General features: G+C 37.9%; 1 protein-coding gene across 2 annotated transcripts; it reads right to left on the reverse strand.

The window, feature by feature from the left end:
- Positions 1-1,358: 1,358 nt before the first annotated feature.
- Positions 1,359-24,997, reverse strand: LOC149960220 (mitochondrial sodium/calcium exchanger protein-like). 2 transcript variants are annotated; one of them, XM_090166595.1, is made up of 16 exons: positions 24,857-24,997; positions 17,067-17,219; positions 14,419-14,471; positions 13,883-13,940; positions 11,473-11,575; positions 11,234-11,401; positions 10,310-10,660; positions 9,493-9,561; positions 8,813-8,983; positions 8,003-8,172; positions 5,350-5,482; positions 5,088-5,287; positions 4,146-4,221; positions 4,001-4,081; positions 2,186-2,250; positions 1,359-2,125 (listed from the first exon to the last, which is right to left on the reverse strand). In XM_090166595.1, the coding sequence occupies exons 1-16, from the start codon at positions 24,878-24,880 to the stop codon at positions 1,934-1,936; spliced, it is 2,067 nt and encodes a 688-aa protein (XP_090022721.1). In that variant the 5' UTR covers positions 24,881-24,997; the 3' UTR covers positions 1,359-1,933. The 2 variants fall into 2 exon arrangements, with proteins under 2 accessions (XP_090022721.1, XP_090022720.1); XM_090166594.1 differs by having other exon boundaries at positions 9,478-9,561.
- Between the last annotated feature and the right edge of the window lie 1,203 nt (positions 24,998-26,200).

Consider the following 26,200-nt stretch of genomic DNA (forward strand, 5'->3'; position numbering starts at 1 on the left):
CATGTACAAAAACGAGGATTTCTGAGCTTCAGAAAACTTAAACTAGGGGTCCTTTTAATATACGGTCAAAACATAAACAACCTAACGATTAAACATACTAAACAGTTCTATTAATTACCCGAAAATCCAACCCCTATCAAAATAGCAACACCTTTCCCAAATCAAATTAAACCCCGACACTCTTACTATATACAAGTGGATTCGCTCGAATTACGTTGATTGATAGCGTACTACTTTATTTCGTTGTAGAAAGAGGTCGGATTTAAATCAGGAAACCTGTTATTGAACTTTCACTCGCGGACCCCGTCCGAATCTAATGATTGTTCTTACTCTCGGACCCCGTCCAAAAACTCTCTACTTTCCCGGGTTTTGATATCCCACGACATCCGGGTTCCTCAGGGTTACGTGTAGATACCCTGTGGGCGCCCCAATCGCTGACCCTGGATGGAGTTATCCCTACCCAATCCAAATATTGCTGCTATCTTGAATCTATGTGACAATTAGTTTAAATTTACGATGGACGCTAAGAATATTTTGAAAATTTTTAACAGAAATGGCTTTATGGCATTTATGGCTTATATTTCCCTAATTATTCCCTAACCCACCAAAATATAATACCCCAAAAATATTCCCCACCAAAATGTTTCAAAACAAGGTCACAAATTGTATAACACAACAAACGAAAAAATCTCTAAAATAGCAATCGGGTTCTCTTTACGACACCGCAATGACTTGACCATCGGCACGGTACTTATAAGATAACAACTCAAAAGGGTAAAATACAATAAGGAACAAGAGCCCCGACATGACCTCCGCTAGAGGGGAAACCACTTCGGGTAGTCCGCTTCCCGACCTCTAGGGTCTAGGGACCCAATTCACCTTTTCTGGGAATCGGAATGATATTAAAAATATTAAAGACAAACTAAAATTTGGTTCCGTAGATAATTTTAACGTGGCACTTGATCTCAAACACTCCTACCAAGAGGCATACCAGCTGGAGGTCAGCTTGAACCGGCCTCTTGCAACATGAAGTGTTTGACGACCCATGGTCGACAAATTAAATTTGGTAAATTTCTATTTAAAGTAGCTTGTTACCAAAGAGGATAATTAATGTTGAGAGGATTTTGAGCCTTGCTGCCAATCCCCTCAGACTTAAAGAATAAGGTCCGTCCCCCTCAAATATAGAACCATCCCGGCATATTATTGTTTCCTTCCTCCTTCTCTGCCTGTGGAATACTAGGCCATGATGCCCTTGGATCGTTTCAACATAATCCTTATCCCAAATTAAATAAATACCCATTTGGTTTCAGTCTATCTACGGATCATAACTTACATTTAGAAAATAATTTCAAAACATATTTCAAACAAGATAATGCCTATATCACTTTTATTGCTATTCAATTGAGCATTTTGAAACAGATCAACAAACATTAAAATAAACTTTCTTATTAAATGAAGTTTCCTCTAAATTTCCTAAATTCGTAAATATTATTAAATAAAAAATCAACTACAAATACTCATAGAGTATCCAGAACATTTTTTTTAAACTCAAAAAATAAAATTTTAACGAAACCGCGTCAGAGAACCGATCCGTTCTGTCCGCAAAATTTTATGTCAACCACATTAATTCTCCAAAGATTCGGCTCTCGAAACTTACCTCGAAGGTAGTTTTCAAAACAAAACACATCCGAAACCCGTTCACAATGTGAATCCATTAACTTAAATAAACAGTTCGCAAAGCGTAAAATGCTTTAACGGCGAGAACAACTGCGCGCGCTCGGAAGTACAGTAGTAAAATGTGGAAGAACTTTGATTGCCATCATGGTCATTGGTCGCGTTAACTATTATCACGTGCACGGAACTCTTCTAGCTACAAATTGGTAATATTTACACTTCTGTCTGCAGGTACAGTAGAAATGCTCCCGAATGGAAACTATCTATCGTTCAGTATCACTTTGGATTCCACGAGAATCGCTATAAGCAGGAAAGTAGCGTACAACACCAACAAGTAGATTCCGTAGAACTTCTTCACGTTGAACTGCAAAATGGTCATCGTTACCAGCGTCGACACGAGACTGATGGCCAAAGCCGCGTACAAAACTGTGACCAATTTAGTGTACTCTAACTGAAAATATACCCAAAATTAGATGCCGACCGATATTGGGTTTTAGTTGTCACGTTTTACCTCCAAGGGTGAGCCTGTTTGCACGAGACTGACGGTGTATGGTATGCCAATACCAAGTAGTAAATCTATCAAGGTATTATAGTTTTTAAGCAAGATTGAAAAATAGGTTTTCAGAGCGTAATGTTAGGATCTTTCCCCTCCCATATACCGATCGCGGATAAACAATGTGGTATATATTTGGAGAAGCGGATATCAAATCTTTCGAAGGAAATAAAATCAGCTCCAGCTTAGTACTGGTCTTCTGTAATCGCTGCAAACATTTAATCGTTCACCTTGAGCGCTGTCAACTTTGAAGATTATAAAGCTAGCCTAATCCGCTCAATAATTTCAACAAACACTAAGCTTGAATTGCGTCAAGCGATAACTCAAATTTATATTTCTAAAGAGTGACTTTCGCTTACTCTGACAGAAACGGAAGCGATATATTATATATATCCCAAAAAGGCCTTTTGGCAGTGCCGTATTTCCGCCTAGGCCAAGGCCTAGGGGTCCATACTTGGAAGGGGCCCTCCAGTGACCGTAATTACTGTATTCGAACTTTCGAAGGCATAAATCAATAATATCAATCGTAATTTATATTGGAGAAATTCCTAGGTAGAAGATTGTTTTAAAATTACCAAAATTTCTACCTGGCAGTTTACGGACGCAGCCTTAAATCGCAATGTTGCATAATTGTCGCATATTTAGTCGACGATTGTTAAGAGCTTTTTATTTAGTAATATAACCGTAGAGCTCAGACTTCCACGCTGAATCAGAGAAATTGCGGCACAGCCTAGTTCCAGGGATAAGAGTAAATGCAGCGCGTGAAAAGGGGCCCAGACTCCTTATCTGCCAATGGGCCCACGATCTCTAACAAGGAGAGTACCCGAGGTGTTTATGGCCGATTTTGATCAAAGTCGGCCGTAATGTAGACCTATATGAGATATGAAATTTCCAAAAAGGAAACGTTGCAATTTCCATTCGATTTGCCATGGCAACCGAAAATGTTTTTGACCACTTAAAACCAAAAAATCTCCATTTAAAAAAGCATGGGATTTTCTCGGTTTCACAGGGTCCTTCCTACGAAAATTTAAAAAAAAATTAAAATCATGAAATGGGTAATTTGGACCACATTTAAGTAAATTTCATCAATTTTGGTTTATTTGGAACAATTTTGGGGTAAAATTGTAGTAAATTTTGGGTAAAATAAGGAAAAAATCTTTTTGTTATAAGTGGTCAAAAACATTTTCGGTTGCCATGGCAAATCGAATGGGTATTGCAACGTCTCCTTTTGGGAAATTTCATATCTCATGTAGGTCTACATTACGGCCGACTTTGAACAAAATCGGCAATAAACACCTCGGGTACTCTCCTTGTAGGTCCGGCCCTGCCTTTTGCAAGTTCATAAAAGAAGCTAAACGAGTGGTATAACCCAAAATTTACGTATTCAGACTTATGAAAAATGACCATGTTGAGACGATTTTAATCGTTGCTTCAGATACACCTTTCACGCTCTAAAAGTAAGATCCTTCTCTCTTAAAAATGAAATAGTCTCGGAAAAAGAAATCTTATTTGGTTCCCTAAAACTGATGGTCATGCGTCCCCCTATTACCATGGATTCCCGCGAATTGTCTGAACATAGCTTATCTCCCCAAGTATAGCAATAAGTGCATTCTTGGTAAATCACAAACTTCGTAAGGTCCCAAGGGTTACGACCCTCTCCCGTCATTAAATGTTTGCCCTGATTAGCCTCATTCAAATGAACCTTCTAGCGACACCACTGTTCTTGGGTTTACTGGACAGATGTTACCGTATTTCGTTTCTCGTTTAACTTACTAAGTAGTGGTCCTCCAAAACAAGCAGAAATTCCCATTCTTGGGAAACCTTGCCTGGCGACTGACGTATTTGATATGAAATCTAAAATGAGAGGTCGTTAATTATTTATCTATATATTCAACCAAGGATTAAATGTTGTCTTTACCTCCGATACTATTTCCCCAGGCGAGAACGGTTAGTCCCAAGATCGTGTCACTCATATCGAAAACTATTCCGATGGCCTGCACACCAATAAAAAAACAAAGTTAGTTGAGTTTTTTTTAGTTTTTAGCTGACAATGGAGACAATACTGTATGCCAATTGAGTATGCCGGTAAAAACAGAGATTAAAGTCCAGTTCACACTATACAATTAATTGGGCCACTTAATTGAAACCAATTAATTGTAAGCAAGAAAATTGAATAGTGTGAACAGAAAAATTGTAACCATTGTTACACTGCACAATTTTCTTGCTTACAATTAGTTGGTTTCAATTAAGTGGCCCAATTAATTGTAGTGTGAACTGGGCTTAAGACTTGGAACATATAGACGTGAATAGTTGGTTAGTCGTAAGTGTAGCTTATTCAATATTTTAGAAATATGAATATTCTTCAAAAAAGGCGTTCAAATGTAACTGAGAAATACTCAAAGCGAAGCTCAGCTAGAAAATTGAAGATAAATTTCTAATTGAAAAGATCACCATTTTGAAGGTCGGGATTGCGCTTTTTATTGTAGGTATCTTTACTAATTAAGAATTTATTTAAAAAAATTATAAAATTAAACCTTACTAGTTTCGTCATCAGGGGTTAACAGACGGTCCCGTAACGTGACCGAAACTAGTCGGGTTTAATTTTATTATTTTCTAAAATAAAACTTTTTTGAACTTTAAATCTTCGTTGTCTTTTACTCGTAATTAGTTTGTCTTGCACAAGTAGCTAGAAATATTTTAAATTAGTAGGTATAAGATTTTAGTATATTTTCGAAAAAAATATTTTTAAAGGTTTTGATGGTCATTTTCAAGGGCGAGATCAACATTTACTGAAGATCGTACATTTACGCCACCCCCAATGTGTGTTCCTCTGAATGCAATTTGTGAACTGGCCTATTACCTTGAGTAGCGAGACTATCTCGTGGGCCAGAGCGTAAATCCACATGACTGAGACTCCGAAGCCCAAGTAGGCGAAGACCGCGTGGTAGGCTGGAGGTTCGTCCACGATGGACGTGAAGAAGACGAAAGTGGCCAACACGAACGACAAGATCAGCACCAAAGCCCAAAGAGGGAAATTGCCACCAATCATCAGATCGTAATCTTCAAGATGCGAGACAAAAATCATTAATATTAGAAACGGCAATACGAAAGATAGCTTATACTTTTGGAGCAGAATACCACGAAAAGTGGTCCAGTTAGGCAATGCAAGACGTTGAGGTATTTGCACCAATTATGGAGGTCCGCTTCGTAATCGACAACCGGAGTTGTGACTGCCAAGAGGAAATACACAGGTGCCTAAATTCATATAAAATAAACATATTGGATTACTTTTATAAGCTTTCAACTAGAGCATAGCAGCGATTTAATTTCGGTCGGCGGCGGCGTTTGGCGAAAAGTACCCGGCGGCGGCGGGAACGCTGATTTTTCATTACTCGGCGGTGTGAAGGGGACAAAATGTCCCCCCCCTTCGATAATTTAAAAGAAAATCAAAAATGTTTTCGAAAGAAAAAAAATTAAGTTACGTAGGAAAACTCAAAAGATTTCGGCGGCGGGAACAAAATTTATCGCCGGCGCTAGGCTCTACATTCAACTACATAACTTGTCAGTTGAATTAAGAGATAACGGGTCGTTTTATTAGGAATTATTAACTTGTGCCAAAAAAGAGCAGTCAATATGGATCTAAAAAGAGTGCATGACCGAGCTGGAGGTCATCTTAACAGACGGCGCCCGATTATCCCTTTATCACGAAGTATCTATTCCATTGGCATTCTTGACGACGAGAGTTTTTAAAAGGAAAACCAAGCGCCGTCTGTTTAGAATACTTTTCGCCTATTGCACCTAGCGTCAAACGTTTCTTCTTAAGTGGTAGTGGGGTAACGGAGTGGTTAGCGTTTTTGCCTCGCAGAAAGAGATGTGGGGTTCGATTCCTGCTAGTAACACTGGGTTCTTTGGTTTCCTCTTTCCGTAATAGTGTAGGAAGCTTTTCACAACCCTACTACGCATTGTTACCCGACCACCAGATTTAAATCTTTAGAAGCTGCTAGCTAGGAGCAACTAATACAAGGAGAACGCAGCTAGCCTTTAAACATGCTAACGCACTGTTGAGTACAAATTTCATTGGACGAGCCTTAACGCTGAGCATTTAACGAAAAGGGGGAAGACAATTTCCAAATTGTCCCCTTCCTACGGCAGCAGGCGCTAAAGTGTCTAACCAATGAAAACTGTACACAAGAAAATGCTTGACTTTTAATGGGATGCGTTTTCCTTGTGTGGGGTGCTGTGTTTGTTGCTCCTAGCTGCTAGCCTCGGATATTAGCCTAGCTTATTATTTGTTTAATATATCTATTACTATGAAGACAAAATCCAGGTTCATGATAAAGTTTACAATATATTTAATACATGTAAGTACCTACATGTTTAATGTCATAACGAATTAAAGCAATTTATTGAAGCATTATCCAGTGTAATATCAGCGTATTTTAAATGGAACTAGGGCTCACGGGATGTTAATAATACCGCAAAAACGTGCAGATTGCAATAATTAATGAAATGACTTAAGATAGCGTATATTAAATTTAAATTACACTGAAGCAAAGACAGATTTAGATAGGTATAGTTTGATACAAAAGGAAATAAAGAGCTATCGTTCTTAGGATGAGATAGCGTAATTACGAAGACTATTGAAATCACAATGACACTCCAGATAATGGAGTCTAGGCCCTCATAGTTCTTCGCCGACGTTTACCGACCTAGCCTGGTAGCACTGCCCAAATATCCTGAAGCTGCCGTTAAGCTGTTAAAACGTCTACGAGGGTTTGGCTTAAATATCGACTATACGCGACGCGTTGTCTAAATTATGACTGTACAAATATGACCCAATTATTTTTTCATACATAATTCAGTTGTAAATCGTTAAATATCAGGTGTAAGAAAAATCAGCAGTGTTCCGTTTTTAAATATACAACATCCGTTTGAAGGTAGTATAACCCTAGCAGATAAGGTCGAACTTTCGCCAATACTCACTTTTAGGCAAAAGTCTTGAATGTAATAAAATGTAATATTGAATGTTATGTCGCAGAAACATACTACGTACGTTTTGAAACCAGAAGCAGGGGCGTAGGAACCGGGAGGGGCAGGGGGGGCAATGCCCCTCCCTAGAATTTTGCTGGGAGGGGCAACTAATGTTATTGCCCCCTCCAACCTTTGGTCAGTTGAAATCTTCAAAAGGCTCAAATTATCATTTTAAAAGCATATACAGTTTATAGAACCTCAAACTGTGTTTAAATTTCAATCTTTTCCCGCCAATTTACATAGTAGTAACAAGTACACATGCATTCGGAGAAGCTACACTCCATTAAAAATTAAAAACCATTCTCCAGACCCCTTTTCGTGTATCTTTGCCCCCTCCAACTTCTAGAACGTTCCTACGCCCCTGACCAGAAGTAAAAATAAAGCTATACAAAAAACGTATTTTTTTGTATAAGTGTTACACCAGATGTACAGAAAAAACTATACTGCATAAACATTCCTTATCAGTATCAAATCAAAGATTATATACACTTCGTAACCTAAATTCGAATTCAGAGAGCTTTCCGATTGACGGTTTATTAAAGAAGCGATTACCACGGCACCTCCAAAATCGGTTCCTATCGACTGCTGTATCTATAATTGGTTACCATGGTAACTACGGAGGTAGTTTTTCTCAGTTCCGGCCAAAAGTGAGTAAACGCTATTTACTTAACGCGAAGCAGTAACTTCGAATCTAGGGTACGAGCTCTATATTTTCTTTGATCAAAAGGAACTAGGTCCTCCTACTTTTAGCACTTCAACGATCTTGGAGAACCACTGTCTCTCGCCCCAACCAGAAATGTCGATGGGACATAGTTCGAAAGCAAAATCCTTCCAGGGCGTAATTCTGTCATTGTCACCTTTGCTGATTAAACTCATCATACTTGTCGTTGACCACTGTTGTAAAAAAGGCGGCCCTGAGAACACGAAAAAATAAATATCGACTATAGCCAACTTTAATTAGAGGTTTTAAGTTTTGAAAAATAAATTCCCCATTAGAAAGATCTTGAAAAATAAATCATAAATGCAATTGGAATCAGTCACCAGAAGGAGTCCCAAGTTTGGAGTTTACTTTGAGGGTAAGCCTTATGGTCTATTCACACGTACCAACATTTTTGGCCAGCATTGTTGGTGAGCATAGCTTTAGAGTCTTGTTCACAAAACACGTTGCGTTGTCGCTCAGATATACCACGAAAATTGAGATTTCGTGCATCAATTAAATTTTAAAAACAACACGTAACCCCCTACATAATTTATGTCCCTTTACTTTAACAAAATAAATTTTATATTAATATTATCAAGGACCTGTACAAAAATATTTAAATTTAAAGATTTAGATCTAAGTCGCAGTCAGCAAAACTGGCCCTTTTACAAAACTTAGTAAACCATGTTTTAAAAAAATATTGATTCGTTTGAGTAGGACTTTAGAGGTCATATATAAAATATAGATTATCGTTAACACTTCAAATGGCGGTTAAAGGTAAAAACAAAACGTATTGTTTGCAAGGTTTTTCTAGTGACCCTGAAAGTGATCGAAGATAATATGAAGCATCTTACGTGAGGGCTTGGAAATAGTTTCTTTATTCTCCGGAATGGGTTCCTCGTTGATGACAGACACTTGATGTTCGATTCCTCTGGGTCTGCCTCTCTGCTTGGTCGAGCCATCGCGACTGTGACTAGAAAGCGTTCTCCGACGTGGCATCGCCAAGCTCTTTCTAAAACTAAATCCTGCGGAATGGGTTTTCAAAGAGAAACGCCAATTAGTGACAAATTACATTTTTCTTTTCCGCGATATGTGTTCTCTAACTTCTTAAAATTAGTCCAATTTGAGGAATTAATTAACGAATTTTCGATCGGCTGAGCAAGTTTTTAAATTTGAAGAACTTAATTTCTTTTTAGTAAAACTTAAAAATGATATTTTCAAAAAATAGTCGTAGTAAAATGTATAAATTCTCGTGTATCTAAAAGAGGGAATTGGGATGATCTAAATCGATTTTGAGAGTAAGGGTGTTACTCTAGGCAATCGTGGATCCATTCGTTCGACAGACGGGGACAGATTTGAGGGGAGACGGATCGAAATTTCAACCACGAAGGTTTAAAAGAAAAATGTCCTTGAGAAGATTTGGATTTCGTTGGAGCTAGTACTGATTAGTAAAAGAAAAAGAAAATGTGGGATTTAATGAGATTCTAAAATGTTAGCCGTGTTAGCAGGGAGGTCTTACTTCTCAACACTACACCTTCTGCTTCTGGATCATCCAGCATCGCCTTGCCTCCGTTGAACAGCAACTTCCCCTGAGGATCGCCCGCTGAAACGTAACACAGACTATCAAACACTATCATATCATTCATCTGCTGTTCGAAAATAATTGAAGCAAAGCTTCCTTGTCCGTAAAAGTCGACCGATTTGATTAAAATTTTGGATGTAACAGAATGTAAAGATAAATTTGGTCGTAACTGAAGCTAAGATTTTAAATTTTCATCTAAAATATAGTTAAAGTTAATTACGCGCGCGTCGATGAGAATTGTTACGTTCCGTGATCTGACATATTTGAGCTGAAAGTTCATTATCAATCGGTTTGAGTTAAATTTCAAACAAAAAGATGAACTTATCGTTATGTCGTTCGATCTGTCACCATTTAAATATATTAGATAACATTTAAAACCTTGTGGAGGTGAACGGTAATAGTTAGTGTAGGGAGCTGTTGGCTCGCGTGGCGTGAAGGGCTTGCCACCACCCTCCTTCGCATTGCAACCCGGCCACCGGAATTTATGGCTATAAAAGTCGCTTGATGACTTAGGCCCAAGTTGGTGCCAAGGGTATTAGCCTAGCTTATTTATTATTGATTAAACTACCAAAATGGAAATGGTTCCAAGTAGGTTTCGAAATTAAAAGAAAACTAATCAAACACTACATATAACAGTATTACTTAAACCCTGAAACGAGCGTTAGCCACAAGAATTTTTTGATAATGCGGTTCCAAGGATTTCCACAAAGCTAACAAATAAGACAAGATTTTTTTCATGTAAATAGAATAATTTAAATGTTTGCCAAACCTGAGGAAGGTCTTCTTCGAGTAGGTAAGTTGGCTGGTGGCGTGACCGTGATGGCCAAAGCGGCCGGAGCACTGTTGGGCGGGAAAAGGTTGGGTACGTTCCCCGTCGGCGTCGGCGGCTCTATGTTGATGGAGGGAGTCGGATTGGCCGAAACCACGTCGCTGGAGTTGAGAGAGGTCGTCGAGGTCAGCGTCGTGCCCGAAGAATTGCTGGACGTCGTCGAATCGATGGACGTCGACAAGGCGGTGCTAGTGGCGTCCGCCGCCGCTTCGTCCGGCGTCTTATTCCTCTGGTACACGATTCTGCTCAAGATGACCACGAATATGTACACTCCGTACAACGCGATGAACCCTTTAAATAATAACTGCATACGTTACGCTAACAGCATCGCAGTAGCGAGAGGCTAACCACTTTACGTGTCCCTGTACACCGATTACGCAATCAGAATGTTTAAAGCGGTAATAAACTGATTACGGAGTTATTACTTAGTTATTACACAATTATTACAAGGCGATTACGTTGATTACCGAGCAATTACAATTTTTATAAGGTGATTACGTTGAATACGGAGCAATTACAATTTTACAAGGTAAATTTTAATCAGCAATTACACAAAGGTTTTAAAGTGATTACGTTTATTTCAAGGTGATTGCGTGATTACTAAATTATTCAAAGTTATTACGTTGATTACAGACCTAGAATTGAACTTACTTCAGCTAGGAAAGCCCTAGAGTGTACATTTATTACGTTATTATGAACGGTTACTGCCATTACGGATAGATTTCAACAATTACATGTACATGTACGGTTAGATCACAAGGTTAATACGTGGATTGCAGCGCGATTTCCGTCATAATTTCAGCCAGAGAGAAGTTCCGGTTAAGGCAAGTGGTCAACCCCTCGATAAGAAACTGTCGTACGTACCCGCGGCATACTTGAGTCGTATCTGCCTGGAGTAAAATAGGCAGAAGGCCCAGAATGTGGCGAAGATGTAGAAGATGATATCTCTTAGAAATGGTCGCTCCATAATTTTAAATGGTTGTGACATACATATAGTACCAGCTACGACTGTAGTCACAAACATGCCGGCACCTGATCGTAGTTTGAAAAGGAGGTTGTAAATTAACCCAGTAAGATGGTCGGATATAAATTGGTACGCTTACCAAATAGCTCGCCGATGACCAAATCGGACCTCGCCTGTTGAATGCCGGCCAGCGATGAGAAAATATCAGGAGCACCATTTCCGAAAGCTAGAAACGTTACTCCCTATATCAAATTCATTAAGGACGCAAACAATTTCTTCAATTATGTATTATTCAGGAACCTTATTTTACCGCCAAAATAACTTGTCCCATGGGCGCAAGGGTGGCGCACTCAAACGGCGCAAATAACCCCCGATCATAAGTTATGAATTAAAGGGAATATAACCTGAAAAGCAATCTTTATTCAAGTCCCCTTCCATTTTTCAAATTAGCCTGTACAGATTCCTAAGGCCAAAGGCAAGAGCAACCGGAGATGCAAACGTTGGTGTTCCACACCAAATACCCGAGGTTATATTTCCTTTAAAGAGTAAGTTGCAAATTATTTGTTACTGCCTTAATTTTGTTATAAAATGAAGCGCTTACGTTTAAAATACCCAAATATTATGTTTTGTTGATTCCGTTTTATGGAAATAATTAGTAGAACCCTTGAACAATTTCAAATTGTGATTGACGTCATTCACTACAAATTATTTCTCATTGGTCGCTATCCCAAGCATAGAGTTTAGACTTGCGTATAAAATGTAGATGCTACCGATTCCGTGGCCGAAAATTTCTTATCGAACCATGGGATTCTACTACTGAATTTAGTGTTTACACAGTTTTAAAAACACACGCTCACTCATATTATTTAGAGCGCGCGCTTAATTGACATCGCCATACCTGCAAAGGATATTACAAGTATGATCTGTGTAGGATAGTGGAAACTATACATTACCAGATGAAGTGGGAAAAATTCAGACACCGTAGTTAATGACGTCACAAACTAGGCGCGATAAAACTATCGTTCAAAACAAAAGCCGCAGTGGGGTACTGCAAATAAATTATTTTTAATATTAAATGAACTTAACGACGGTATTCCATCAAGTGATTTACATTTTCGGAAATCCCATGATCAAATGAACAAGAAAAATATTAAGTAGTTTAATTTCTATTCCGAAAATCTATTTGCAACTTACTCTTTAACTTATGAAGATATGAGACTGCCCCCGTGGGCCGTGCCCTAAGAGAAAAGGTCTATGGCTAGTCCCATGAGCTTTTGTTGCCTTAAAGCAAAGATAATTTTAACTCGTACCCTAGATTTGATATCGCACTCTCGCGCGTTTACCCACTTCCCGCTGGAACTCAAGATAAAATTCGCTCCATGGTTTGCGCCTTGCCGCAACCGAAGGGGCCCGATTTTTCTGGGGTCACGTGCCGGAAAAGGGTAAACGCTTCGTAACAAAACCGTCAATGGGAAAGCTCACAGTATTCGAATCTAGAGTACGAGTTTAAATTATCTTTGCTTAAAGCGAAGCGGGCTTGGGACTCCGACGGAAGGGCACCCGTGTTCTTAACTAGGACGCCAATATCTATGGGGAATAGAGCGCCTTTTCAAAATAAAGGTCAGTTCGGTCTTGGAAACTTGATATTACCAGAACATGTTTAATTATCAACATTCTTTAACGATCATTGACACCAAAGCTAAGACGTTTCCATGGAACCTGGTAAAGGAACTGGAGAAACAGGCAAGGTGACTGCGCAAAATGGAGAACCCAGTCATCAATGTTGGCGTAGGTGGGGATCAAAGTATCAAATGTCTGTGTTATAATTAACAAAAGGAACTTACGAAAGGTTAGCTATTTAATCCGTCTTATCAAAAGTATATCACATATCTTACGATAGAAGTAAAAAAATCTGCCATCAGGTGATTGTCTTACGTTTGAAACATGTACCTTCGAGCGCACCCACTAACTTTTCAAAATAGTAGGGCGGAACGAAATAAGTCATCCTTCTGTTGCAGTTGTTCCTTCTGGTTGTGACGTCACGTTAGATGTCAGAAGGGTATCAAATGAACCCGTTCGATTACTAACTTGTACAGTTGTTGATCGATCACGTATAAGATGTTAACTGCCATTTTGATTGATTATTTCTAAATTGCTTCGAAAGTTTTAAGGTTCCAACAACCTTTTATTGCAAGATAAGAAATCGGAACGAACGAACGAACTGTATAGAAATCAGTAGTATACGGTTAATTTACTATTTCCGTGACGTTCTAAAACTATTCTACTGACAATTGTGAGAAAAATGGATCTTATATCAGTAAATATCAAAAAGAAGTTAAATTTGTACATTTGCGGTAAATTTTGAACCGCGATTTGGCGGAAAATTAGCCACCATTGAAATGAGACTTGTTCCTGCAGAGGTGCACGTTTCATTTTAAAATCCTGAAACCTCTTAATATTTTGATACTACCGTTGATTAATATTAATAAATTAAAGTGACTATGGTGAGTTAACCTACTGAGGTAAAACAAAATTTTCGAAAAGGATACAGCAATGTTTTGTGACAGTCTTAGTGTTTTTGAGATTACTACTAGCGCCGGACATAGGCTAAAAACAAAATATAATAATAATTATTATAAATATTTCGATGTAGAATTATTCTAAATTAAAGCTCCACACCAGCGTTTCGAAAATCTGGACCGTGATTATCAAGTAAAGCCTCCTTCTTCCGACCAATAATGCTTATGGAAACTAACACGGTAAACTAGTTAAATCATAAGTAACAATAATAATAACTATGGCAATTAAAATTATCACAGAACTGATTGTGTTTAGTGTTATTGCGCAATCATGATTTAGTTCTCAGCACAGAGTTCTTTAGTGTCTAATATGCCCAGGGCGAAATACACTACAACCAAGGACGGTACTCAGGTCAGTTAGAAGTCCAAGTTGGAACTGGACGAGTTAGTTAGAAAAAATTCCAGTAAGAAAATGAACGTTAAAACTATAGAAACTGTCATACGTATTACTATTATGTCACTTAATTCAAACGCTGGTTGTGGCCCTTTAAGAATCTAGCACTTACAAATCGTCCGCAGTTACTCCGAGCGCCAAAAATAAAACTAGTAGCCACATTACCTAAAAGAGTCAAAGGCAAAGACATTAAGTTGAATGATGGGTAAAATCAGTTAACTATATATGTATACACTTTAACTATTTAAGGAAGACAATGGCCATGATGATTATCATCGATTCGGGCGTGGTTTTCCGGTAGAGGTTTACGCTGGCGATGTGCCCAGTTAGACTCGGCTCCAGTGTTGTTCCGAGCGATTTAAGGAACGTACTTCCACCAAATTCGTTTCATAGACATAAATGGCACATCGATGAAACCAATTTTCTTCCATCTTTAAAATTTAATCCGGCATTGTAACCACTTTCAACAATTGCAATGCCCTGGAAAACAGCGTGAATGTCGCTTTCAAGTAAATAGAGGCCCATACAAGAAGAATTCGGAGAAACCCAGCTGCTTTGGTGGTTAAATTAGACCACATACTATTTATAAAACTTTCAACGAACTCAAAATGTTAAATCGCACTAAATATATGTCAAAAAATATCCAAACGTATAAATTTTTCCAAACGTACTAAATTAGATTAAATAAATCCAAAACGTATTTTCGTAGCGCTTGGAACAACACTGCTCGGCTCCTAGTCGACATTAAGCCTTGTCTGTTACCTTCTGCGCGACTTTTCCTTATAATTCATATTAGGTTCGTTTGTTTTTATGGAATTATAGATAAAAAGATAAGACCTCTTCAAAAGTCTACTAGCGCTACCTAAAATCACGATCAATGTCATAAAACATAAAAAGGCAGAAATTATTTACTTCTCCGGTGCCTTTAATTTTGAGAAGTGAGCAAAAATATTCCAAGATGGCGTCAAAATGCAACCTAAATGCCCTGACGAATAATTCGTTGGAGTAATTTTGTTCCATTAGTCAAGCAAATTTGAAGCAGCAGACCAATTTATATAGCAGACTACAATTTAAAGCAATCCGGAATTTTCTTTCCTATGTACACCGATTACCACTATGACCGGGCAAGTATAAAACGTATAAAACAAACGTCCCAAATACACCAAACAATTTCAATAGTTTACGGTGTAGTGTAGTTAGTGGAAAACTATGGGATGCGAATAAATTTCGCCTTTTCAAGGTCTGCAGTTAAATTTGAAGTTATTTTTTATTTCTAAAAAACTGGGTGGTTTTATTTCTAGCTCAGTTCTCTGCTTACGGTTAAAAACGCAACCACATACGCACATCTTTATAAATTTCAAATGTTACGGCAAAGATTTCTACTATGCCTAAAACCAGGCAAATCAATGCAATTTTTACGTAAAAGAGTTGTTTACGACTGGAGTTCAAACTGAACTCGTTGAAAGTGAAAACAATGAAGACATTTAAAAAAACGCAAAGCGTTAAGAGATTTGGATAAGTCAGACCTAGGCTTAGTGGCTGAATCTGTTGTTATACTTCTCATAATTTTCTTTTAACAATGTAAATTGAGAAACCATATCTTCAGTAAGTTCACGGTGAAAAAAATTGTCTTCGGCATAGTTCTTAATAATAAATTCTATAACTATAATTTTCGATTTTTATAACAACTAAAACATCAAGATTTAAAACACACGTGCTCGTGGAGGCTACGAACTTAGCTGTTAGCTATTTGGCGACGTTCTTAAAACCATTTTTCGCGTGTACCTCGTGCAATGCCCTTAATTTGTAACGATCCGCGAAGGGGGTCGGCACCGCAGAAAGGGGATAAAGTAGTTTCTCAGATTACACGGCGGGAGACTTTATTTTTGGTGAGAATGACTATGTTGAGACTATTTATCCTTGCTCCCAATGCCCCTTCACGCTCCAACAGCCAAAAAAAAATGGGTGTCACTGTTTTATCAAAACTAAGTTTTATGAGGTGCATATCGCATCGTGGCCTCCACACCATTTTTTTCAAAGTTAGAAAGATGTGGTTGGTGTATGTGGCAACGTGGCCTTATCAGTATCCTATTTGAAACATAGATGGCACCGTGTTTTACTTCGCTAGACGTAAAACATTAAAACAAAATTTGTAAATTTTGATCCACATGTTGAAATAAATACTCTTGATTAGGCATAAGAGTTAAATCTTGCACCTCCATTAGAAATAGTACTACGATTTTAGTTTTAATTAAAGTACGACTTTCTCAACCATTTTGTTTGGAATTTTTTATACTTCGACTATCAGTGACTACGATATCTTTCAATATGATATAACGTCCAGGGCCAGCGCTAGGATTCTCTGGCCCCAGGTATTTTTTACTCCAAAATTTGTTTTTTTGGAAATAAGTCAGAAAACTTTAGTTAGGCACCCGTTCCGGCAGGCTCCTTTCGGAGGCCCGGGCCCGGGGTACTTTTGCACCGCTTACCACCCCCCCCCCTAACGCCGGCCCTGATAGCGTCGCTAGCTGAGAGCTCAAGTCAGACAAGTAAAAAAATCTGGATTTGAGAAAATTGTTTTATACTTCAAATAATAGAAATACTACTTAATAATAGAAATATACTATTAAAAGATTTTAAAACATGAAATATGAGTAGTGAGTCAGCCTATAAATTTCTTTCACCAGAGAAAAACATCTAGATCTGCTTAACTTTCGCTCTCAAGTAACGAGAGTGGAATGAATGGAATAGTGACTTTACCGTGATGCAGACGGCTCCTGGTGTGCCACTGGGTCCGAAGCCGCAGTACATAAAATTAATGTAGTTGAGGTAGCCGTCATTTTCGTTACAGCTCTCCGTTTGTTGCACCCAGTCACATCTTGATGTTGCGTTTTGGTCATTTACTTCTCTGCACTGCGGACACAAAAAGAAATCACTAAACTTAAAAAGTCGTTAACATTTCTTGTGTACGGCTGTTCATATCACCTAGGAGCAACAAACACAAGGGTAACGCAGCTAGCCTTTAAACACGCTAACGCAGTGTTGTGTACAAATTTCATTGGATGATTTTTTACGCTGGACGTTTTACTGGCAGGGGGAAGACAATATCCGAATTTTCCCCTTCCGACGGCAGCAGGCGCTAACGCATCTAACCAATGAAAAATGTATACAAGAAAATGCTCGACTTTTGACGGGTTGCGTTCTCCTTGTGTGGGGTGCTGTGTTTGTTGCTCCTAGATATCAATAACTATAGGTAGATATTAAATAATTTATTAAACTATTCGCTTGTTCCGGAACAAAAAGGTGTACCATCGTCGTTTACCCTAAATTAAACTATTCAGTTGCTCTGGTGGAGAAAGTTACTCGTCAAAGTCAAGAGCATTGGGGCTACACTTTCTACTCCTTCTCAAAAGCAGAAGTAAAGAGAATAAACTTATAAAATCATCTGAATTTATCTGATAAAATCGTCACAGGCATTTTGGGAAACAGTTTTACTCCAACTAATCGCCAGCACAGAATCGGAGCAAAATTACTTCTCCGAAATCCCGGGTCATGTTAAATATATCCACATCTTTTCTCCAGTAACATAACTATAATATGAACAGGAAGGCTAACTGTTCTGTAAATATCAAAAATGCGAAAAAAATATCGATCCGTCAAAAATGGAAATGCGCATGTGGAGAAAGGGCGGATATATCAACCTAGTGATTGTGTAAGATAAATTTTAAGTAGTGGCAGTATGTTACGCTTAATCAGGTATTTTAGTCAAATCATAAACTAAATGCTTGAGCGGACTTAAAATATCTGTATATTTAAGACTTAAATTGGCACTAAGCATTTCGGTAAAATCACTTACGCCAGCATTACAGACCGCCAGGATTTTGAATCTAACCAATACTATCGGTAGCTTGATATTTCAATAGCAGCCCTTTTTGATTTTCAGAGAATAACCTCCCAGAGTCACATGACTTCTTGGAGATAGATGGTTTTTTTTTTAAGCAAGTGGCGGCTCTATCATTACCGCCTGTATTATGAAAAGGCCCCTGTTATAAGAGATGGCCATGAATCTCAGATTCTTTGAAAAACGCGACTTTACTGGAAAAGGAAACTAAAACTAAAAATAACCAAATGATAATGTCATAAGAGAGACATTGTTAAGTATTAAAGTTACACAACTTATACTCTATTTAGTGAAGTTTAACCTAAAATATATATCCAATGTAAAAATATTGTTTATTATTGCTGTAATTTATGTTATTGACCAATTTACAAATGATCCAATCAACGTGAATGGCAGGGGCTTAGGAACGTTCTAGTAGTTGTAGGGGGCAAAGTAAAACGAAAGGGAGTCTGTAGAATGGTTTTGAATTTGTAATGGAGTGTAGATTCTCTGAATGCATGTGTACATTTTACTACTATGTATATTGGCGGGAAAAGAAATTTAACACAGTTGAGGTTCTATAAGCTTTATATGCTTTTAAAATGAGAATTTGAGCCTTTTGAAGATTTCAACTGACCAAAAAGTTGGAGGGGGCAATAACATTAGTTGCCCCCTCACAGCCAGTAGCGTAGCCAGGATTTTGTTTCGGGGGGGCGGCACACCATTGAAAAAAAAAGGAAAAAAATGAAAATATTGTACGTACGACCATACGTTTCGGGGGGGGCATGTGCCACTGCTCCCAGCAAAATTTTAGGGAGGGGCATAGCCCAGATACCGAACTAACCGTATTATCGTCCTTGGGAGAAGTTTATTGGGACTTCGGAATATTGGAACATTTGGGAGTTCTGTACTGAACTAAACCTTGATTGCGCATTAACTCTGACAATCAGTTCGGTGGTAACTTTGTTCATTGTAACAATTGTTTAATTATTTTACTTACCACGGTTTGTAGACGAAAACAGTGGGTAAGTATAAATCTATCATAATGTGTTACTTGAAGTTTCATCTAAATGTTTACGCACAAAAGATAATTAGGCTAATGATCCTTACATTAAGATTTAAAATTAGTACTATTTTTATTGCTTAAAAACAGTGCTGTCATGTTATATTAATCTTTGAAGCAGATGTGATTATGAAAGAGGGGGGCCAATATAAACGGGCCGAGGTCTTTCTACGCAGAGGTCGGTGAAATTGCCCGTTTACGCCAAAGCGTGTGAGGAAAAGGGGTACATTCAAAATATCCCTACCTACCGACAACTAATGAGACCATTTCTATTTCTAGAGCGCACCTTATGGTACAATGCCCCATCTATTAAATCTTATTATTATTTTAAGATTTATAACTTAGGAAATTATTATTATAATTATTACAAACAATTGAGAAGATAAAATATTGGTAACATAAAATAATTGGAGAGTATTTCCTTGTCTGCAATTGACGAAATTGGGAGTAAGCATTCCACTCCATAAAAAGATCTCGCTTTAAAACAAGAATGGTTTATACTCGGGTATAATGACAACGTGGTCCAATTAACCCCCGGGACTATAAGGCGAAGCAAAAACGTCACCGGCGAGTGCTTCTTCAATCGCGTCGGAAAACGTCAATTTTGGTGAACCAATGAAATACTGGGCAAATTTAATTTACGGGAAACTAACTTAAAGGCCTAGGATTGCTTCTGCCTTTTTTCCTTTAAGTTTACTTCCCGCCACGCAATTATCCTGGTGGTAGGCCAACGTGTTCTGCGTTTGGCCTACCACCAGGATATTTACGCGGCGGGAAGTATACTTAAAGGAAAACAGGCAGAAGAAATCCTAGGCCTTTAAATTTAGAGTGTGAGTGTGAGCAACGCAATAGACAGATAGATAGATTGATAAAGCCCCACCATCTTGAAATCGTGTAGGTAGAACTTGAAGCTCGAGTGTAGATTGTCTACACTACACTCAACTACAAGTTTCCCTACTCAATTTCGAGGGGAGTGCGGTGGCAGAGTGGTTAGCACTTTCGCCTCGCAGCAAAAGGAGCCGGGTTAGATCCCAGCTTGTGGCACTGGGTGAAAACTCTGAAACTTTCCTTCTGTGTTGAGTTTCAAAGTTCTCTACCCACTGGCTTAAGGATTTTTTACCCGAGCTCTTCGGTTTCCACTTCCATAAAAACTTGTTGAGGTTAACGGTATCGTTAGTGTAGGGAGCTGTTGGCCACCCAAATTAATGGCTTTAAAAGTCGCTTGATGACTTGAGGCCTAAGGTGGTGAAATTCGATTCGGGAAATAACAAACCCTTTAAAAGGTCAACCAATAAATGTATCGCAACTAATCCGATATTACTTCATACCGATTACTTTATCTATCGGACTACATTCGCCTGCCTTTGATAGCGTCGCTAGTAACAGATTTAAACATTCTGATTAGTTAATAGCAGCGGCGGCGATCGGAAAACAATTCTGTGGGGTCATGGGTCATTATTTTTTTATACAAAAATTCATATACTTAAAACTTAAGCAAGAAAATGTACAGCTCTAAATTATTATTACTTTATATATTATTTTAAAAGTGTTCTTTCTAATATCTCATCCGTCAATGAATACATTGATAATAAAAGTTAAGTCGATATCTTTAAAAAAAATATCCGTGTACATGGCTAGATAATTAAGCCTTTCTTGGCAACATACTGTACGAAGGTATTTTAGGTAAAATAGGGTACATGACGATTTTCTGTTTGGACGAATCCATCTAAATCAATTTTACGGTTATATCATATTAATGGTACTCGCATCTGCAATCTCAAAATAACTTCTGTAAAAAGACTGAATTCGGACCCAAATAAAGGCAGTGAGATTATACATTTTTCACTGATTCCCCGATTTTATTTGTGGGGGCTCTGCCCTAGTTTTTTCCCTGTAGGGGCTCGAGCCCCAAAGCCCCCACGGGATCGCCTTCACTGGACTTAATAGGACCTTTATTCTGGGGCCGATCTTCGTCAAATTTGAGTTTCGTTATCTCAATAAGAGGAAATGAAAAACAGTTTGTCAGCTCTTCTAATCACACTCCTATCGCATTATTTACTTATGATTTACAATGGGCCTATCAATCAATTTTCCGAAAGGAATCAAATTTTAAAAGCAGCGCGTCAAAGTAGCAAATATCGAAGCACCGTTTTGGCGCCGGCAGACAGCGAACGTAACTATAAATTAATAAGCATTCTGAATAAGCGTCGACTAAGTAGAAAAAAACCTATTAAGAATATGTTAATGACCAAAGATACGCGTGCATTTAAAATTATACTAATGATTCTCAAATAATTTGGTCAAACTACCTACTTCTCCCAAAAAAATAAATCTCAATGGTTCCCTAAAACTGACGTTATATTATCAAAATTCTACTTCGCACCGCCATATCTTGGAACACCAATCGTTGTGTATTAGAAGTAGCATAAGTCTAAAATATTGTTCCGCATGAGTTTGTCACTTTGGGGCAGTGATGCCAGATTGAAGGAAATTTCCCACATCTAGGGAAAATTTCACCCCTAAAAACGGTAAAAAGGGAAAAGATAAATCCGAACAAAAATTAGCTAAATCTAGGGAAGCTAACAAAAAATGGCACACCTTCATAAATTGACTTATTATGAAAGAGTCAATTAATACAATCATAAGTACTTTGTCGGATTAGCTGGCACCCCTGCAATTTTTATGGCAATTTGGAAAGTCGTCTGCTAAATAACTGGCCCACAGGAACTAATTCGAACGACTTTTTTCCGCTCTATCCCTAGTACAAACTGTGATTATTATACCGGTAAAAATGTTTCTAGTTTTGCGAGATGACAATAAAGTATTTTCTTCAGGACATTTGTTATTTTTGTTTTGCATCGTCCCAAGTAATCGTTTTATCCAAATATCATTTTTTCAGGTGTTTTGGAAAACTAGGGAAATTTTAGTCTAAAAAGGGAATTTGAAGGGTCGGATAGGGAAATAGCATTTCGCCACCTGGCATAACTGCTTTGGGGACTATTTTACTGAGAGCTAGTAACGGAGTGACGTCATCACAAGAAGAGAATATCCCCCTAGTGAGGCGCTGTCAAAGGCTACGTGTGACGCGGGAGCAAGCGGACGCAAAACGGCAACGAAGCCAGTAATGCAGTCTGTCTTGTGAATAGCTCTCAGTAAAACTTTTGCGTGTAAAGAATTGCAAGTGTCACACTTAGGATACAATATTATACACTTCTGCTAATTGAGCCTAATTACAGCAAACCAACTACCATTTCCTTCTATAATGTGGTGTTCAAAATCGTATCAGATTACTCTTATTGAGTTTCATATCAATTTGAGATTCAATTTGTAAATATTAATAAATTAATTTGCATTCTTCAGAAAATCTGATATTTTACAGCAAAGAAAAAAAAGTTGTAATCAAATCTCCAGACAAAATTATTTCAACCTTTTTCAAAAGGGTTACACTACTTTGGAAAACAAATATTTTCGGATATTTTGAAAAGGATACCCCAGATCTAGTGATGATCTTTTCTAGAGATATATTTGCTAGATCAAAAAGCGTGTTAATTTATCAAACCAAATTTACTTCTTGGGCCTATCCATATTTGTCCGTGAGCCAGTCAAGTTACCCGTACCAAATGGGCGCACCAAGTTTGATCACATTTTCAAATAGGCCTACCCTCAATGGTCTGTGAAAAATAGGTGAACATTTGTGGGGGGTAGATACCCCCCCCCCCCATGCACCCAAAAGGGGGATGAAGTTAAAAAAATCAGGTTAAATATCGCGTTTTTAAGCTATGTTATCTCCAACACTAGCAGCGATGTAGAATTGAAAATAATTGCATTGGATACGCAATCACCCGTAGAGTAAGGCATGTTCAGTGATGTAGTGCCGTAAAACGCACCGTTCGGGAGTTAGAGATGAAAAGGGGGATGGAAATCTGAAAAATAGCGTTACTCTCTTACCTCCTTATCTAAATAATTCCGAGTATTGTGTATCGCATCATTCGATAGGCCATCATACGTACCAAAAGTCATGTTCAGCAGGGGCGGATTAACCCTTTCGGCGCCTTTAGGCACAAAAATTTGGCGCCCCTTGGCATTGGTCAGCTAAGGAGGGGCGTATCGGTTTTTAATAAATATATTTTAGTTTCCCCAAACCTTTTCGGCGTTATTTTGAGTAGGAGCAAGCCAAGTACATGGACGGTGGGGCTTTATCAGAGTTTTGGCGCCCCTAGAAAAATATCGCCATAGGCACGTGCCTACTTTGCCTAATGGTTAATACGTCCCTGGTGTTCAGTGGTGAATTGCGATATAACGAGCGGATCGGGAGCTATTGGGTTTCCAATTGGTAAAACAAAAAAAAAAATCGAATCGCTCAAATCGAACCGGACGTTCTTGACACTTTTCATCAACTTTCGAATTACACGCCTACACTCTAGATCATTACAACGCTTTGCCGACATTTGAAGCGAGAATTTAACCCTCATTTTACCCCCAAAAGAGGGCTGGAAATACGGTGATCAAACCTTGGTGCGCCCATATGGTACCGACAAGCCCATTTTCAGCTCTGGGCTCACGGACTATATAATAAAAATCCAAATTAGAAACTGCATGACACAACTTTTGGCCTAAGTTTAAATAATCAGAGGATTAGTTTGGATTAACCTTATCAATTCAAGGTCAATTTAAAAAATATATTGGTAGATAAAGACAACAATGTAAAAAAGTTAAAGTACATAACTTTATTTTTTTTTAGATACTTTATCGGTCGTTATGTCACCGTTTTATTTAGTGCCAACTGTCACGCAAAAGGTCATAACATAAACGCCTGACCGACTTTTTGTGTGGGAGAGCTGAATGTAGAAGTGAGCCCCAAACGTTAAAACAATAGAAAGGCCTATTCCACAATAGATTTAAATGTTGACTAATATTCAGATGAACAAAATATCGTTAACTTAAATTTTGGATGATTTTTCACCAAAATAGGGCGTAATAAGGACTTTGCACTCTGACGTCATACTATGTCACCCATGGTTTTCCCTATCGATGGCAGCTACGGATAAAACCTATTGATGAACACACCCACTGTACGGCACTTCTAGTAATTTCGAAAATACCGATAATTGTGACGTTATCGCTTAGGCAAAAAAAGGGTTAATTTACCACATTCGTTAAGCCAGTTGATAAAAATCTAACTAACTTCCATTCGAAGTCCTAGTTCCGGACTTCAGTTATATCAGAAGTTAATTATGTCCCTCTTATGAGATAAGTATCAAAATTAAACTCCATGGGGGATATTTAAATTATATTATGCCTCGTTTAGAAAAATCAATATATATTAAAACAAATTGCTTTATTTTATTCTATAGAAATGTATTTTGACAAAAATCGGCGGGAACTTGCTTAAGACGTTTCAGCTAATAAATAAGTTTTGATTTGCAGCGAGGCTAAGCGCTTGTCGTTTTGAACGGCGTAACATTAAGTCTATCAAACCTAGACAAATCATTCGATTGTTGCCCTGTTCAGTTTCTACAACCCTTCGCTTAACCTCCGTAATCCGAGGGTTTCTACTGGAGTCTAAAGCCAGAACGACGGAGTTCGCAAAATTAAGAATGACCTTACCTCAGCCTCATAGTGCAATTCCATACTTCAGTTGAAGAATTTATCCAAATTAGAGCCTGGCTTTAACAGTAGCATTTTGTACAAAACATGTCACGAACGTAGTTACTCGAAATAAGTTTAAAATTCTTGATGCACCCGCGTTTTAAACAGAAAAATATATTTTCGAGGTTGTTGCGAAGGCTAGAACGCAATCGACGATAAAAAGGGAACAGCTTTTGGTGTTATACACAGTACGGGAGTTAATCCCAGTTCACACTAGAAGTGTAGAGAAGCACATTGTGAAAAACTAAATGAAAAGAGACTTATAACGGTTTTAAAATTCACAATTTATTTATTTAAAAAATCCAACGTTTCGGAGGAACTGTTCCTCCTTGTAAAAATCCCTGAAGAAGGAGGAACAGTTCCTCCGAAACGTTGGATTTTTTAAATAAATAAATTGTGAATTTTAAAACCGTTTTAAGTCTCTTTTCATTCAGTTCACACTATACAATTAATTGGGCCACTTAATTGTATTCAACTAATTGTGAGCAAGAATATTGTATAGTGTGAACAGAACAAGTGGGCACAATTGTTACGATTTTTGTGTTCATACTATTCAATTTTCTTGCTTACAATTAGTTGGATACAATTATGTGGCCCAATTTACTCTCTAAAAGAATTGCATTTAAACGCCATTACACTAAAGATGCATGATCAATAAACGTACCTAGTCCAAAGTGTAAATTTAGATTAACAGATACATTATCATTCGAATTTAATCACTTAACAGATTAATTTATACCACAATAATTAGTATTAAAATAACTAAAAATGTAATTAAACATTAGTGTTTACCAAAAACCTAAGTGTTTAAAAGGGCCCAAAAGTTTAAATTGATTTCAATTTTTAATTTCAATCTACATTTAACCATATTAAAAAATCAAATAGAAAACTAAAGCCAGTACAAAAGCGTGTAGCTAGAATGAGTATTCAGTGAAGATGTATTACCTGAATAAAAGGCAAAAAAAAGTCACTAGAAGACTTGGGCCTAGGGTGGTGCCTTGGGTATTAGCCTAGCTTATTATTATTTATTATTATTATGTTTTCGGGTAACTCGCAGTGTGCCCTCAAATGTACTTATAAGGTACTCGTTGCAATTTAACATCGAATTCGTCCCTTTGGACGATAGAGGGAGCTTCTTACCTCAATAATTCTGTTTAGTTGGCAAAAGTAAATTAATAGTTACTTCTGATACACGTTTTACCAAAAAAAAAGTGATTTTTCGAATACACCTATTTGCTTTTTATTTCGCGCATGCGCTTACGGTCCAATGTTTCTTTGAAGCAGACGACGCCATCTCTCTCC

This window comes from Leiobunum rupestre, chromosome 2 (genome assembly GCF_980474605.1).
Source record: "Leiobunum rupestre chromosome 2, qqLeiRupe1.1.hap1, whole genome shotgun sequence".
Lineage (NCBI taxonomy): Eukaryota > Metazoa > Arthropoda > Arachnida > Opiliones > Sclerosomatidae > Leiobunum > Leiobunum rupestre.